Below are 18,733 nucleotides of genomic sequence, written 5' to 3' on the forward strand. Positions count from 1 at the left end.
TGATTGAGAAACTACGTGATAACTTTAGATTTTCGAGGACATCTTGTAAACTAATTCATTCCTACTTGTCAGGACGTAGTCAGTACGTATCTGTAAATGGGATTTGTTCTTCTGTTGATTGGGTTACATCTGGTGTACCTCAAGGGTCAGTATTGGGCCCAATACTATTTCTTATATACATAAACGACATTATTACTAAGATTACGAATCAGTTTTGTCAACCTTTTGTTTTTGCAGATGATTTCTTTTTACTATTTAAATCACAATCTTCACAAGAGTCCATAAATTCTCATCTGAGTATTATATCAAAGTTAATGGAAGATAACAAGCTTAAAGTAAACCCTCTAAAAACTAAAGCTATAATTTTCCACAATAGAAATCGTGAGATTTGTTATCCCAATTTTTATATTAATGATACTCAAATTAATTCTGTTGACTCTGTTAAATGTCTCGGTGTTATACTGGATCAGAATCTGAGTTTTGATAAACATATTAATACTTTGTCCAATAAGATCTGTCTTACTTTGAGGAGGCTATATAGTCTTAAAGCATATACTCCTAGGATTGTGAGAATGCGTCTGGGGTATTCTTTACTTATGAGCCTGATTAATTACGGAATTGAAGTTTATACAGGTACTTGGTCTTACAACATTGATAATGTTGAAAGAATTTTTAGGAGAATTATACGATATGTATATTCATTAAATGTAAGCGATCATGTTACCCCCCGTTTACACATGCAAGTGACAGTTCGAAAAATACCAATACACTCACACATATTCACTGCCACACCAACTAACAACCTCACTGCCGACAAAATTTCCTTGTCAGTAATCAATGTAAGTGCTTTAAAAGTAACTTCAATTTTTTCCGAACGTTTACACATGCAAGTGTCAGTTCGAAAAAATTGAAGTTTCGACTATAATATGTATACACAACTGCCTGCAAGTTACTTGCATGTGTAATCCTTGGGTTAATGCTCTTGAATTTACACATGCATTTTTGGGCTGCAATTTCCGTAATTATATTAAACAAAGGACTATATTACTTTTTTTCAATATCATGAAAATGCAGCAACCTAAATTGTTAGTTAATTCATTTCATTTTATTCATTCTACAAGAAATGTTCAAATTGATATTCCGATTGTACATTCCTCTATGTATGAACACTCATATTTTGTGCGTGTTTATCGTATCTGGAATTATCTCCCAAATGATCTAAAATTGTTTTCTTATTCATACCATTCTTTTAAACATAAACTGAAAGTTTACTTTAACGGTCAAGTTAATAATTATCGCTGGTTGGTATAGGGTTATCTTGTTCTAAAATGTTTGCAGTATTCATATGGCTGGGGAGCCTAATCGATTTTGTTTGTTATTATAAATTTAATTTTTCTTTTTTATTATTATATTGTTGAATTATTTGCATAGTTTTTATCTTACAATACATAAATAATAGGCTTTGTAAGCTTTCTTTGTATTGATATTGAATAAATAAATAAAAAAAAATAAAAAAAAAAAATGTCAAAAATCCGGCCACATTTATCGCCTGTCTTCCAGCTGTCATTCATAGTTCGATTAATGGTTACTCTCAAAACAACAGATGAAAGATTTTGATCGAGTTCCATCATCCCGTTTTATTTTCGCTCGCTCGAATGCCATATGGTGCGAAATGTATACAAATTATGGAGTTTTTAGATATATTATACAATTTGAGGCAATAAATGTAGTTTTTTGATCTCATTTCTTCTCCAAATATTTTATTCTTGCCCTTATCTATAAATTTGTTACAGAGGCCAGATGAAGATTCGCATTGGTTTTAGAGATATAGCCCCGAATTGCTTAAAAAAGTCCAAATTTGTTTGCACAAGATTACCTTAAAAATAGGAGTGTTCGTTTACTCAACAATTTGTACAAATTTGTACAAGTCCAGTAACTTCTTGTAATCGACTAAGGTCTTTTGCATTGTACTGTAGAGTAAACGAACAACATCCAGTAAAAATTCGTAAAAATTTTGAGTAAACGAACACACATAATGTTGCACAGGGTAAATCGATTAAAAAATAGAAAATTCAAATTATAAATGAAATAATTCGAAATTCAATTGGAATTCTTTAATTACAAGTGAAATGTTTCGAATTTCAAATGAAATAATCAAGTTACAACTGGCATTCTTCGAATTATATGTGAAAATTGCGTAGAAATTGGAAAACATTTTACAAATGTTTCTTTATTCCCTTCTATAGTCATGTCCTTAAGATGCGAAATAGACTGCAACCTAGCCTTTCCAATCCCTGGTGAAAATCATAACATTTTTCTCGTAGAAAGTGTAGTCCGGAATCACCCGCATCGTGCTTATGAATCCATCCGACTGGAGTTTTTTTGTCGAAATTAAACAAATTTAATTATTTATTTTCATTAATTTTTTTTATTTCACGTATGTCTTTATGTATGCATAAGAATATTTATAATTCTAAAAATTGTAAGATACTGGTATTGTAAATGGTTTAATTTTGTTTTATTAACTGCGTTCTTTTTTAAAACAAATTTCATTTTATTTTATTATTTTGAATAAAGCAGATCACAAGTAAATTACATATTTAGTGCGATATTTTAAATGTATCACGCACATTATGCTTCATAACGCTAGTCGGAAGCATCTGCAGTGCGATTCTCTAACACATTTTTTGAGTTACCGACAAATTTCGGTAAAATTAAAACGCTTATAAATTGGGTAATTAACGATATTTTTCGGTAAGTTAGCGGCCAAAAGAAAGTAGCCGCAAAGTTCTTCCGATAGCAACAGTGTTGTCAACTTTTATTTGAACTTTTCATTCATAATTTTGCGTTTTAATTTTACCGACATTTGTCGGTAACTCAAAAAATAAGTTAGAGAATCGCACTACTGAAGTATGTTTTAAGGTTTACAACTAATTTGCACCTTTAGAACAACAAAATTGAGTTGAGGAGCACAAAAGAACTATTAAAAATGCTTCCTTATTTTTCTGGACATATTATATTATCTCATTGAATAATATATATTTGCAATTACAAAAGTGAAGGAACTCCTTTGGGGGTTAAGAAGTGTTTGAAAACTGATCATCAAGAGGTGAAGATGGTAATATCATTCGTTTTGTAACTCAAGGTTTTCAGGTAGCTACATTCAGCATTGCCATTTTACTAATGTAGAGAGACCGAAAAATGAAAAAAATTAAATTTTACAAAGTCATCCCCTTTCATTTCCATAATCTAGTTCAGCGGAAATTAACTGTGTCTAAATCCCGAGGAAGATATTGGGAATGTTTTCAACAGATTTCAAATTTGAAAAAGATTTAAAAGGGTTATGTGTCATTTTGTTTATTGCTACAAACAATAAACGTATTGTTTATGGTTTACGGAAAACCTATAGACTTTGAAAACTTTGACACATGCAAGATTTTGAAAATCAGACTTGAATAAACCAGCTCTGCAATAGGTTCTACAATAAAGTTTTTTTTATACTTTTGTTTGTTTTTATTTCATATAAATAAATGCATTTGTTTAGAATGTTGATGTTTATTTATGTTTCATTAGCTCATTTTGAATTATTAAATCGGGATATTATCAATATTTAATAATAATTATAACTACATGTATTTCTTAGATGTTTTTATATTTATTTTTTATTTGAAATATTAATAAATAAGACTTATGACATATAAACTTAGAATTATATAGAAGAAATAATTGCATAATGGGGGATAGCAAATATTGTAGTTTTGTTTAAAATTTCTTGAATTTTTGTTGATGTGAAAAAATCATGTTTAAAAAACTGTTCATTTTAGACTACAATACAAAATAGAGAAAATACTATAAATGTATGTATGTATAATATTTATGTATATCAAAAATGATTAAATTAAGCTCTATTTTTATAATTATATTTTTTATGAATAATATATATTTTACTTAGCTTAACAAAGTTAATGAAATACAGTTTTGCAAAAGACAGGACAACATTACAAGTCCGACTTTTTTGCAGCTACATACATATATCAAATTTCATAGCATACATTTTTGCTTAAAATAAAAAACAAAAATTTATGAAGAGAACATCACATAAAACATAAAGAATAAAATAATACAAACATATTTAAATAAAAATTAAATAACATTTTTGAGAAGTTATTAAGAACCCTCATAAACTAATACAATTTCATTTTTTTTTGTTTACTTTTAAAAATGTTCTCATACATGTATGTTATACATTTAAACGGGGCAGAGGCAAAATTGTAGAGGAGGAGGAATGGATTGACAGTCTGTCGTTATTAAACCAAAAAGCTTAACTTTTATACAAAACACATATAAAGCCTAAACAGTTAAAGAGAGTACTTATGAAAAAACGCACCTGCGCCTTCTAATAAACATGAAAATATGTAATTGGAAGATTTGTTTGATCTTCTTCATGGATTACAATCTTACTTCTTAGTTATTACTAATATAACAAATCGGTTTTTTGCGTACTCTCGCTATAGGCTATATTGAGATCATCATCTGCTGGTTTTATATACTGCAGACTTTCTGGTTCTTGTTCGCCATCAATATTATCACTGCTGGTCTTGCCATTTAATAGACCACCATCACCAACACCGCCATCACCATTTGTGGTGCACTCTAAGGATGGGGCCCGTGTTACACCAAGTTGAAAAAGTCTATCAATGGGTGCTTTCATAGGCGTGTAGAAACCAAGTGGTGCTGAACCTAAAAAGGTTTTCCAATAATGGAGAGGAGAAAAAATAGAAATAGAAAATTTATTATTATTATTAAAAATTTACAATAGATCAAAATGTCGTTACAACAAAACATACATTAATTAGCTTACAATTTGTTGGTTATAGAAATGAAAATTAATGTTGAATGCAAAATGAAGAGCGGGTGGTAAATGAAACGGAATGCCAGTAGTGGTAGATGTTGTAGTACTAGTACAGGTGCAATTCGATATGTATGAAATATAAAACAGGCGATAACAAGGAGTAGAAGAAGAAAGGAGCTTTGCTATATGTTTGACATGCATATGTGTACCTATAAAAAACTTCTAGAAATTTTTCTCAAGGAAAAATTAAAGAAATTTTATGGCAATTATTAGGCATGGATTCAAAGATATTTTTATGTTTTGAAATATTTTGTTAATATTGATAAAATACATATAAAAAGTAAACAAAATACCCCTTTCTCCTTTGAAACAAAATACATGTTACATAAATTGCAAACAAATTAAAATAGTACATTCAAATATTAGTTACCTTAGTTAATGAGTTATTTTTTTTAGATATTTTTGTAGGTGTTTTACATGGTTGGATTTACATCAACATTTGTTTTTATTAGTAACAAAGATTAATAATTAATTTATAAAAAAAAAAAAAAAAATAAATAAAAATTATAATAAATAACTCAAATCATTATATTATTGCAAATGTAAAAACAAATTGAGCAAATAGGTTTCCATGTCATACCACCCACCATTCAAATTCAAAATTTTGTGGGCAACTGCATTTTGGTTAACTACAACAACAACATATTGGTTGATCTGTGGCCCTTTTTACTTGGTGCTTTCCACATGGAATGTGTGGTTACAAAAAATATTTGGCATTTGAGATTGGTATCTTTTTGGGGAAATTTCGATAATTTGTTTTAGGCACAATAGCATCTATATTTGATATTGAACAATGTTTGTTTTTGTTTTTGGTTGATTTGAGGGGGAATAGAGATAGATGTGAATGGATGTTTATATTCTGATCTTAGATAACATCTGGAATTAAAGAAAGAAAAGGGAAATCAAATGCTATGAAATACATACATATTTATATTTGTCATTAATAAACTACAAATGATTTTATGAAACGCCTTTAAATAGTCAGAAAAAAATAGGAAACAGGGACAAACACAAACTTTATGAAAAACACAATAATGCAAAAAAAGAAAACATTTTTGATAGGAAATTGTTAAACAAAAACAACAAATATTTTGTTCATGTATCTAAGGAGTATGATTAGTCCGAAGTCAGACACACAAAAGTTTGATGAAAGAAAATAAAAGAGAAAAATATTTATTCGATGTACTTAATTGTAAGAATATATCGTCACCATAAATGCCCGAAGACGTAACCGACATGAAAATCGAAATTCGTTTTTTGACGTAATCTGATATATAAAGCTATCAAGCTTTGCTTCTCCTGTAAAGTTTTGGTTTTGTGGTTACGCTTTCGGGCATTTATTGTGACGATATGTACATTTTCATTTTTGCAATTTCTTCAATTTATTCCCCTAAAATGTTAACAGTCATTATTTGGATTTGTATAATTCTTAGCTAATTTTCATGATCAACTGCTGCATCTCGTTTGATTTGATATTTAATATATGAATATACATATGTATTTGTCAAATAATTGCAGACACAGAGAGTAATAACGCTATACAAAACTAAGAAGGCAAATAAATTCTAGTATTCATTTTTTTAAAGTGCATATTTAAACTAAAAAAACCCCAGTTGGGTTAGGCCTGTCATATCCAGTCCGGATTTTATGGCCTCATCTAAACGGCTAAAACTACATGTTTTGCATTTATCGCACCTTTATCTCAGAAACGAATAGGAATTTGGCCTTGCTGTCTTTAGCAATATAATAGCCCTCTAAAGTAGTTGAACTTATCTGTTGGACATAATAAAAACTCCATCCAGTTCATCAAAATCGATCAAATATGGAAACCTTTACATAATTTCTGGAATTCTGGTCAGTATCAGCTAAACTGTTGGAAGTTGAAATATGCAACCTTTTGCAAAAAAAAATTTTCCAAATAATGTTCTCAGCAGTTCTTCAAAAAATTCTGAAACTCTAAAATGCTGATTTTATGTTGTTTATTAAATTGTCGTTGGGAAATATTTAAAAAACAGTGTGGCAGAGGCATTTTACAACAATGGTATGTTCTTAAGGGGTGACCGACCCCCACTTGTAAATTTCAGAAAATCGAAAAATTTTTATTGACTTATGTTAAAGTAGGAGCAGCATAGAATATGTGGTCAAATTTTCAGGTCGTTCGGAAAAAATATTGCCTGAGATTTATATGTTTTTGCCCGTTTTATGACCAGGAAACGTCAGTTTTTTAAGCAAAAAATTAAAATTAAAATTTTAATATATTTTTATACCCTCCACCATAGGATGGGGGTATATTAAGTTTGTCACTCCGTTTGTAACTACTCGAAATAATCATTGTGGACCCCACAAACTATATATATTCTTGATCAGCGTGCAATTCTACATCGATATAGCCATGTCCGTCTGTGGAAATCACTCTAGCGTCCGAACGGTTTGACGTAGGTGGATGAAATTTTGGGAAAATTTATTATTTGTACGTAGGAATTTTGGTATTGAAAGCGGGCTATGTAGGTCCACGCTTTCGTATAGCCCCCATACAAAATGACGCGTGACGCGTCGTCGTTTTTAACAATTTTTAAGATATTTGTCCCACTTTACCACCGAATTGGTTGTAACTTTGTATTTTGTGTCTCCAGAGGCCAAAAAACATTCCTACCAAAGTTGGTTTATATAGGTCCACGTTTTGGTATAGCCTCCATATAACGCCCCATATAAAGTACGCGTCATTTTAATATATTTTGAATGTATTAGTCCCATTTGACAACAGAATCGGTTGTAACTTTGTATTTTGTGTTTCCAGAGGCTAAGAAATATTTCTACCATAAAATGTTTATATAGGTCCACGTTTTGGTATAGCCCCCATATAACGCCCCATATAAAGTACGCGTCATTTTAATATATTTTGAGTGTATTAGTTCCATTTGACAACAGAATCGGTTGTAACTTTGTATTTTGTGTTTCCAGAGGCTAAGAAATATTTCTACCATAAAATGTTTATATAGGTCCACGTTTTGATATAGCCCCCACAGTACGATATCTCCCGATTTTCGGTATTTTGAGGGTTTTGGCCTTATTATCACACCGAGATGGCTGAAATTTGGTATTTAGTCTTCGTTGGGGGTATAGAACTTTCCCCCACAAATTTGTAGGTATAGGTCCACGCCATCATATAGCCCCCATAGAACGGTACCTTCCGATTTTCGGTATTTTGAAGGTTGTGGCCACATTAATCCACCGAAATGGCTGAAATTTGTGATGGAGGGTATAAAAAGTTCGGCCCGACCGAACTTAATGCTTTTTCTGCTTGTTTTTAAATCGATCGATGAAGGTCTTTGTTCTAAATAAGCTCAGATAAATGAAAAAAATCCTACTTTTTTGTATGTTTTAATTACACGCGAATAAACGTAGCTAAGACGATTATTATTCATGTATTTTCTTAAACATGTATTTTTAACGCGCAAACAATTTTCTGTGCCTGACTCCCGATTTCTGTTGTCCCAACGTCCATCGTTGATACAACAATTCGTTGTCAAACTCAAACACGTTATCCCTATACCTCTAGAAATAACAGTGAATACGGCAATAAAATACGAATATTCTTGGATTTCTAAAGGAAAATTATACAAACTTTTGGATTTCAAATGTACGCCATACTATTCTCTCGATTACAATTTCTAACATTTATACAAGGATAATTATTTGTATGGGAAACTACAAGACAATTAATTTTAACTTTGGACATGTTTGTGCAAATTTGTTGAAGAGGATATTTCGGAGAATAATTTACAAAATTAAAAAAATTACTGATTAGAAAACAACATCATAGCCCTTTGTGCACCTAAATTAATGAGATTAAAACAAATACCATACAACCATGTTTACAATATAGCGAATACATAAATAAATGATCCCTCTAACCATAGCATAACACTGTTACAAACATATCTTTATTAACTACATTCCTAAATATACAAAATGTATAATTTAATTATTTTTAATTTTTAAGAAGAAACACATACATACATAGATTTCGATTTAATATTGTTTTAAATAGACATATAGAAAGTAGAGGTGTGGTGGTAGATAGATTAGCTAAGTGGTTGGTTGCTAGTAAAGAAGAAGATTACATAAATCGCTTGATAGTTATATTTCAAACATAATACAGCGTGCTGCCTGGTACACGTCTACGCAGAGGAGGAGCACAACATTTTGTGGTAGTTGCAGTAGAATTGGAAGTTGAATTAGTGTAGGAAGCTTTAAGGCTAGTGGCAACAAAAGTAGAAGTATCAGTAGTAGTAGCAGTTTTTGTTGTTGTAATATTGGAGAGTGGCATTTTTGTCATGTCGTCGTTCTTGTTCTCGATCGTCTTAAGAAGGCTGGAGGGGGTATTTGAACGTTGCTCTTTAACTTGTGGTGGAATTTTTGCCGTCCTTATCTCATTTCCATGCTGTTTCATATATTTTCCTGGATTTATTTTAGTCATGGACGATGAAGAAGTAGTAGAAGAGGTGTATGGAGAAGTTGTGGTGGCAGTAGTAGTAACAGTTGTGGTGGTAGTGATTGTTGATAAACGAAAAGAAGAAGAAGAACAAGATGTAGAAGGAAGAAAAGTATAAAAATTCTGTGATTTCGGTAAATTTGTTAGCACCTTCTTTGCTGGTATGCCGACCTGAACCTGATGCTGTCCCTGGTTAGTAGTATTTTTAGAATTATTTATGGTATGTGTTGTGGAAGTGGTATTATCCATAACCCTGGTGGTTGGTGGTGGCGGTAATGCTATTTCTGAGTAGGTTTTTGTCTTTATACCCATATTGTGTGGTATTGGAGTGGTTTGAATGTTGTTGTTATTATTATTATTGGATCTGATAGAGTTTGTAACACTTGATGTACTAGATCTAAGATAATTATTTTCAAAATGTATAGGAGTTAGAATATTCAAGGAATCCATAAAGGAATGGTCTTGTGTAGTGTTTAATGTATGTTCAAAGTTACGCCTAAATGGCCTTGGACTGATATTAAAGTAATTGTTTTTGGTACTCAATGAGTTAGGAGTATTTTCCGCAATTGTATCATTTTTATACTCTTTGATGCCCACGGAAGTGGACATATTGTTATCCGATTCTGTTTTAGACTCATAAAAAGTAAGAGGAGCTATTTTGGAATTAGAAAGTAAATTATTATCTCCCTTGGAAGCTAACAAGGGATGAATATTGGTACTAGTTTCCCCAGAACATAACAGAGATGAGCTATTGTTAATAGTTTGGGGATTTAATTCATATACTGAGGCAAGTTCCTTGTTATTTTTAACATCATTTTGGGAACAAAAAGCATATTTGCTTGAGCTAATTTTAGTGTCCATGGGGTTGTCTAGCTTTTTATAACTACCCTTATTCTCGACCATACTCAATGATCGATTGACAGTTGTTACACTTTTTACCTCCTTTTCAGCAATCTTGGACCTAGTGGTTTTCTCACTGAAACTTTCATAAAGACTTAAGGCATTTGCGAACGACTGAGAATTGCTGCGATTGCATTTTCTGGCCAAGCTATATGTGGTATAGCTATTGGTATCTTTGAAAGCTTTTTGTTTGGTTAAATTGCTATAAAATTTATCATTTGTTTTAATATTTAACAATTTATTTGCTTGCTTTTCTTGGGAATCAGTGGCTTTATTTTCGGGACATGTTACCATAGTTGATTCTTTCATGATAGTTTTTACGTTCTCATTGGAAGATTTCGGGTCATTAATGGGATTTGTAATTATGTTTTGATTTACACCATTATCTTCTGGAATAGGTTTAGCTTCTAAGCAAGTGGAAGATTCATTAAGATTATGAATCTCTTCATTCCAAGAGCAACAAGTCTTTGGTTTGCTATGCACAGGTGTTTCTTCACCTCTTGGGATTCCAATATTAGAAATATTCAATCCAAGTGGAGTGGGTGTGTAAACAATTTTACCAGGACTTCTGAATTCTTCTAAGATACTAGAACATTTTTGTTCATTATTGGAATTTCGATTCAAATCAACATTTTTCGTTTTTTTTCTAAAACAAGATTCGGAGCCACGATTGTTTACTTCATCGGAATTGCCGGAATAAATATTTGAGATATTTTTATCCAGAAACGTGATATTGTTAAAATTTTCATTTAGACGATTATAAGATGGGATCTTAAAAGTATTTATAAACTCTTTTGATTTTCCTTTAGATTTTAATTGGTTATTTGAGAAATTTTGGTTTAATTCCTGATTGGGATTTTCATTTTTATCCATTAAATTTTCTTCGGAACTCTCCATACAGTTATTATCTTCATATACGTTTTTTGTCTTATCGACATTCCTGTTTAAAGAATCTAATATTATTTGACGGGAAATCTCTACTCTCCTGGCATATTCGCCACCTGTAGACTGACATGAAATTGAACTATTTAAATGGGAATCATTTGCAGAAATCTCATTTATTACTAATTCATAGGTGTAATCATTTGAAGTTGTATCGTTAGTGACTTCCTGACATACTTTTGAAGTTTCTTCACTAGAGTCATTGGAATTTGAATCTTTGTTAAGATCACTTCTTTCCTTTATAGGAGAGTCTAATGATAGACTTAATGCATCTTCATATATATCATCCAAAGAGTCTCCCGACATTTGTATTATTTCTTTTATTAAAGGGTGTTGAGAGGATGATTCTTCTTTTTGTAAAGATAAACTTTTATAAATTGATCCTGAATCTTTAATAAAGTCTAAATAGTCCATTGATATGGAAGTACAAGGCATTTTAATCTCCCCTAATGTCCTATCCTTACTTAAGTCCAAATGATCCATTGACTTGGAGATAGAAGACAATGTAATTTCTTTTGAAGATTCACCCTCAGAAATGTCCAAATGTTCCATTGACATGGAAGTCAACGAAGTCGATTTCGTTTCTTTTGAAGTCTCGTCCTCAGTAATATTTGAGTATTCTAGAGAATGGGAAGTTGGAGAAAGATTAGTTTCTTCTAATATAGTCTCCTTAGTAAACTTCGAATGTGACACTGACATGGAAGTTTGGGGAATAATTTCTTCTCCTAAAGGCATTCCTTTTATGTCATGTAAGGTGTCTTTTGTAGCAAAACCGACTTTGGAACACATATCTCTTGGGTTTTCCATAAGGTTGGGTAAAGAAAAGTAGTTGTCATTTGTGATTTTAATACGATTTTGATTTTGTAAACTACTAAGTGAGGTGGTGACAAAAGACTCCTCAATTGTGGTGTTTAGATTGATGTTCTGTAAAGACAATGAACGATCCACAATTGAATTGGAATCCAACAAAGAGTCACATGAAATTGTATTGTTTAGATTGGGACATGAAGCTGTTTCTTGGAATTCATTAAAACTCTTCGTGTCGGGAAGGGATAAAGACGAAATTTGTAATGTTTCATTGGAGATCATGAGGTTCTGAGATTCCTCTATGACACTCTTCTGTATAAAATCCTCTTTTTTATTGTTCTGTATGGTTAAATTTATTAGGGAAGCCGATTTCGATACACTCAAATCATCTTCTACTTTGCCATCAACAATAGGGAAAGCCATTGCAGAAGGATTGTTTTTATCTTTAGCATTACAAATCGCTTGTGTTGAGTTCATTAAAGAATTTACATTAGCATCAAAATAAATAGAAAAGGTATGTGTAGTGGTGTTGGTGTGATTAGCAGCCTTGTTGTTGGTGGTTTCCAAATTCATTTCTATGGGCTTCTCTAAATTTCTCATAGAATTGGAACGAAAAACAGGTAACGTTACAAGATTTGTATTAAAATTTCGACGAAATTCATTGGAACGAGAACGTTGTATTAGAGGCCTTTCATCGGTTGTACTGGGTTTTAAAAAACAGGCATACTTTGGATGGCTAAGAATCTGTGGCCTTTTACATGGTTTCTCCTTTTGGGTTTTTTCTGTATATAACTTTTCCTCGACGAGATTGTTGCCATTTGAATCATGTTTGCTCTGCGATGTGTTGTTAAGTTCCTGCTGTTCTGTTTTGTGAACTGATTGGGTGTTCAGTTTGGGTGGTTGTGGTGTTAGGGGTGTAGATATTGGCTCTGGCAAGGTTTTTTCGCGGCCTATATTTGCTTTTAAATATAACGGAGGTTTCCATGTCTTCATTCGCTCGCTTTTCTCTGGCAGCGGAGGCTTTTGGCCCTTCACAAGTATCACTTGGTGCTGCTGCTGTTCCAGTAGTGGTAGTTTTAAATCTTTTCGGGATTTTCGAATTTCTAATGGCTTGGGTAACTCTAATTTCTGCTCTGTGTTGTTGTTGTTGCACTGGTTCTGCAATTGCTGCTGTTCTTGATTGTCTTGTGTTGGCTCCTTGTCCACTGATATTGTTGTTAATGTTGTAGCCTTCTCTAAATCTGGGCAATCTGTAAAAATTTGAATGTTTTTTTGGTTTCTTTTTGTCAAATTTAAACAGTTGCTTGGATATGATCGTTATAGGTGGGATCGGGATCTCAATTTACAACTTTGAACACCGGGATAGAGAATTTGTTGCTCTGGTTTATGTGCTGCTTTTGGGAGCCATGTCTTGTGAAATGTTATATGATTTTGCGGTGATTTGACGTTTTGAGGAAAGTTGATAAAACGAAATGAGAATAAAAATGTAGAGGGAGTGGTCTTAATGGTGTTGATAGTTATCCCTTAAGATTAGAGAGAATCAGTTCAGAGTGATTATCATTGGTGATATTAATTAGGGGCCATGGACACCAATTTTATAAGATATTCTGGCCACAAGACACATTTTCCTATCTTATTTATATAGAGAGAATTGTAAGTCTTGTGTCAGACTATGAAAATTTTCATGAAAATGTTTTGAGGTAAGAAAGGAGAAAGGGAGCTCCTTCACCTAAAAGCTCTCTCCTAAAAGCTAAAATATTTTCATGTGTTATTTTCAGTGTCTGGCACAAGAGGCACGTATAAACTTTGGAAGAGAGTGCTTGGGAAGTAGTTCATTTCTCGCACTTCATACTCAAAAACTAAATGTTTCAGCATTCGGAGAATTTTTTTACATATTTAAGTAATTGATTCGCCTATTGACTGTAATATAATCCAATAATGTATAGTTTCCTACTTAGTAGATGATTTATTAATTTCATAAGAAATAAATTGAACGTTACTTCGAAAACTTAAAAATGTTGGGTTAATTAAAAACTCTATTTTCTTACGTGAAATGTCTCAATTTCTATTTTCAGACATCTTGGCGCCCTACCTAACAGTACGTTTACAAATAATTGGATTAAGTTCATACCGTGGGTTTCAATTGTCAAATCCATTGTGTATAAGTGCCGGTCCACACAACAGCGGTTTCCTTGAAATAACTTTATGAAATTATGCGTCCCTAGATCGAGTTCCATAGTAGAAAATATCATGAAATTGCTGTAGTGGGGAGCTCGATCTAAGAACGCCTAATTTCATGAATTTTTTCAACGAAATCACTCTAGTGTGGACCGGGACTAGAGGAGTTTATTTAAGCCGACAAAATGCTCTAATGTAAACATGACGTAACACACGATTAAAAAGAAGATATTACAATCTAAACCTAAGCTTAACACTGAAACTTTTTACGAAAGAAATTTAAATTTTCGGTTGAGAGCGGAAAGAAAGGAATCCATTTCTCTCCTTCTTTCTAATATTATTTACGCTCTGGATTTCGTATTCCGTACTTAAACATTATTAATTGATAAATCACACTTCAAACTATAGATCCCTACTTGAGAGAGGAATTATTTACTGCAAGAGAAATAAATGAAACGATGATCATGGTAATGATAACTGACAAAAATGGCATACATAGCGATCACGAGTTATTAAAGACCCACACATTATTTGCTCAAGATCTAAGGGAGGTAACATTTTTGGATTTTCTGAGAATCTCAATTGATTTCAGATTGGGGGAATATAAAACGAACCTTATGTTCAAATTCTTTGAAAATTTACGCAATGTTGTTGAACATATTTTCAAAATGTCTTTCAACGTTTTGCCTGTAAGCGATTTTGTTGGACAAGTTGGGAAATTTTGACAACAGAGAGTAGAACTGGGACTATTACTGTCTCGACAAGAATTGATGGGCAATGTTGGTTCGATAACGGCTATAAAACATAGAAAAGAATACAAAGTATTTGGGATGTAGATTGGTAAGTAGTGTGTAATGGTTTTTTGTGTTGCCAAATAATATACCTTATGGCATGAGGAATTTCATATACAAATAAGAATTGTCATCAAGGGAACACATTTTGATAGGGGTTAATATAAAAAAGCAAATGGTTAGTTTGTTATTAGGTCTTTGGAGTTTTTATTTGTAATAAAGAAGGGGAAAAAAGAAAGTTTTAAACTACATAAAAAGTTGTTAAGTGTGTGTTATATTAAGAAACAAATGGTCATTAGAATTGGTAGTAAACCCAAAAAAACCCTACACCAAAAAAGAAAATAACAATGAAAGAAAAACAGACAAACCAAAACCAAAAAAAGTATGAAAAATTAAAAATAAAACAGAAATGCTGAAGAATATGACAACAGCACAAAACACCACCAAATGCAAAAAAAAACTTAAAACTAAAAAATTGGAAACTTTCAAAACTCACCTAATGGTAAATTGCCTAAAATATTTTTGGTGGCTGTTGTATTGGCAGGTGAATTCGTACTTTCGTTTGTTGTTGGCAGTTCAATAATCTCATCGGCAACATGATGCAATGGTATGGAGGAATTCTCTAAAACTAAATTCTGAAATGCTTGTTTTAGTTCCGTTTCCCCAGACATGGAAGAAAACGAATCATCCACAATTAGTGAAGCTTCGGAGGGATATTCAAATGTTGATGTGAGAGTATCATTAAATTGTACACGGAACTACAAAGAAAAAATAAAAAATATTATTAAATTAAAAATAAAAATAGTATTTAAAAATATAAAATAGTAATTAAGGGCAGCTGTGGAAATATCATTTAAGACTTTAAACAATTCTTTACATATTTAATATTATTAATTTTTCAATATATTTTGTGTTCATAAAACTAGTCCTATGAGATCACACATGTGGCCTGGCTATAATAATAGCTTTTTGATGTTGACAGCAAAAAATTCCTTCTTTTGAGATTTCCATGTGAAATAGCCTTGTAAATTTTCACACAGCTTCCAATACATGATAGATCACATAATAATACAGTGACCTATATTTTCAAATCTAACAAATTACTCATCAAAAAGATTCCATTTGCATTTATAACCCGACACACAATAGGTAAGGTAGGTAGGTAACCCACTAAACTTGTCGTCAACCTAATTTTATACGTGTGCTTGGAAGAAAACCTTTTTGGAATTTTTAATTGTATTTCATTGAATATTTGTTTTGTTTACTTGTTTACAAACACCCAGTTATATACATATCTGTTATGTAATATTAAAACATCATTCCCTTTATGGTATAGTAGTTATAAATAGGTGAGAAGGTAGGTTAGTGTTTATGCAAATTTTGTTTTTATTTTCCGAAACAATAACACCAAAACAAGTTAAATAAAACACTGTAAAAACAACACCAACGAGCCAACCAACATGTGTTAAATGATAATGAACCCAGTTCACGCACTAAAGGTGTAGTCACCCCATTGTATGTGTTTTGACAGATGTTACCACAATACTTTGACAATTGATGGGCCGGTTTTTTTATTTTATTAAAATTAGGTTAACATTTAAGGCTATATAGTGTACACAAAATTGCAAAATGTTTAATGAAAAACGCCAGGTTCCCGGTTCTATCTTGAACATTTCTCGAGAAATATTTCAGAGGCTGGCTTTCGCGTAAATGAGCAAATCTGCCCAGAGAGTAAACAAAGTGTACAGTAAATATTAACGAAAAGTATGAGTATTAAAAACTCTTTATATGGTTATTATGGGATTTTCTTCATTCTCTACTTCATGGAATACTTTATATGATAATGTTTTTGGCATTTGTCAAAATAAAAAATAGCGGCCACAAAAATGTCAGTCACGAGCTCAAAACTTAAACGAAAGTAAGTGTGAATGAATGAATTTAGAATATAGAAATAAGAAACAAAAAAACATATTTGGCAATGTTTGTTTTGAAAGTCTGTCTATCGACAAAACACAAATAAATGGCAGTAAGACATGCGTTGGTGGATAGATATTGAGTTTGAGGGCGGGGTAGATTGTCAAGAATTTCAATGACACTTATCTTTGGTCAATAAAAACAATATAAAAAACTTGCGAATTAATTGAAAATAAATTCGCATTAGAAAAGTTAAGCGTCAACATGTGAAAAGTATTGTAAAACAAAACAAAATCTTATCTTATGTCTTTCAATAAATTATTGTCATATGTTTTGATTACAATATGGGTTTATTGTTTTAGAAAATATTCTATGAACTGCAATCGAACAAAGTCGTAAAAGAAGGAGTCGTTAAGAACAATCGCTTTCTAATGGAAAGTTAACCAATATCAGTTAAATTGATTTTCCATTAGAAAACGATTGTTCTTAACGACTTCTTCTTTTACGACTTTGTTTCTTTGTATCCGCTGAGAAACAGTGCTAAAGAATTGCAGGCAGGGATGCCAACTGTTCCGAGGTTAAAATCGCTACAGCCACATACGCACCATAGGTCTGTAGCGATTTTTAACTTAAAACAGTTGACATTCCCGCTTAAACAGTGGTTTTTGTACGTCAAAAATCACCACAAGTAGCGGGAAAACCACCAACTTGGCACCTCTGATTGCAGGTACAATACGTCGAATCAGAAATCATAACTCATACTCGATACTCAGTTCTTGGACCAGGGAGCGATTAAGTCACAAATACAACCCTGTAGGAAATGTCAATAGTGAATCCGTACTGACTTACTACTGTACTACTGACAAAGTGTAGACAACGCATGTAATTTCCTATAGACATTTTATATGAATGTGTCATCAGCGTACGTAAAAATACTTTAAATAACATTTCCAATCGTTTCGTATTTTCCATGGGAACAATACAAAACGAAACATAACCCACGTTGGCCGAGCTCGCTGTTTAGTTTTGTTTCTTTTACATTCGTGAGTGCGAACAAAACGAAAAGCGAAAAGTACTCAACTCCACAAGAGCAGATAGAAAACGGAATAGTACTAAACACATGTGAATAAATCAAAAACGTTTGTTGGTTGATAAAATTCACTGTGGTATGCTGATTGGTGGTTGGTAAAATTCACTGTGGTATGCTGATGCTAAGGGGTAGTTTACACTATATGTAAATGTCATATGACATGAAATTGTCCATCGTTATATATTCACTAATATGTGCAATATTGGAGATTTTCCTTACGCCATTTACTCAGTGCGTCCACCCCAACAAATATATAATAGAATTACGTCTCCACATTGCCTACGTGGGTAGATATGGAATGTTTTTATTTCGTGTCATATGACATTGATAGATAGTGTAAACTACCTCTAACTTATAGGGTTGTTAAGCAATCACATGTGTGTGTGTCTGAGTGTGTTATTGACAATACGCACGGCAAACGTTTCCCAAAAATACTTCTTGTTTCGGTGATGAATGAAACAACTCGGCAAAGCATAGTCGAAGTTACATTTCAGCAATCGTACGGTTTCAATCTTTTTACATTGAAAAGTTTGTGTTTTTGTTTTGGTTGTGAGAATGAAACGATTCAGAGAAGCTGAAAAGTTTGTGGCTTTGTGTGATTGGTACGGGAATCGCTTTGTTTGTTTCCGTTCATTGTGTGTCATTCAAAAGTCAGTAGTATGTCATTAGTTGCCGAGGGGCCATGTGGTGACATTGAAGGTAGT

At 32.2% G+C, this 18,733-nt stretch overlaps 1 protein-coding gene across 2 annotated transcripts in view; it reads right to left on the reverse strand.

Moving 5' to 3' along the window:
• Nucleotides 1–3,535: 3,535 nt before the first annotated feature.
• Nucleotides 3,536–18,733, reverse strand: part of bif (protein phosphatase 1-binding protein bifocal) — a 115,273-nt gene continuing 100,075 nt past the window's right edge. For both annotated transcript variants that reach the window (XM_073978654.1, XM_073978656.1), the window contains 2 exons: nt 15,522–15,783; nt 3,536–4,740 (listed from right to left, as the gene is read on the reverse strand). In XM_073978654.1, coding sequence (XP_073834755.1) covers nt 4,475–4,740; nt 15,522–15,783 — 528 coding nt within the window. In that variant the 3' untranslated portion in view covers nt 3,536–4,474. The remainder of the gene's footprint in view (nt 4,741–15,521; nt 15,784–18,733) is intronic.

Source organism: Musca autumnalis, unplaced genomic scaffold, assembly GCF_047663935.1.
Source record: "Musca autumnalis isolate F117 unplaced genomic scaffold, ASM4766393v1 scaffold_3, whole genome shotgun sequence".
NCBI classification, from domain to species: Eukaryota; Metazoa; Arthropoda; class Insecta; order Diptera; family Muscidae; genus Musca; species Musca autumnalis.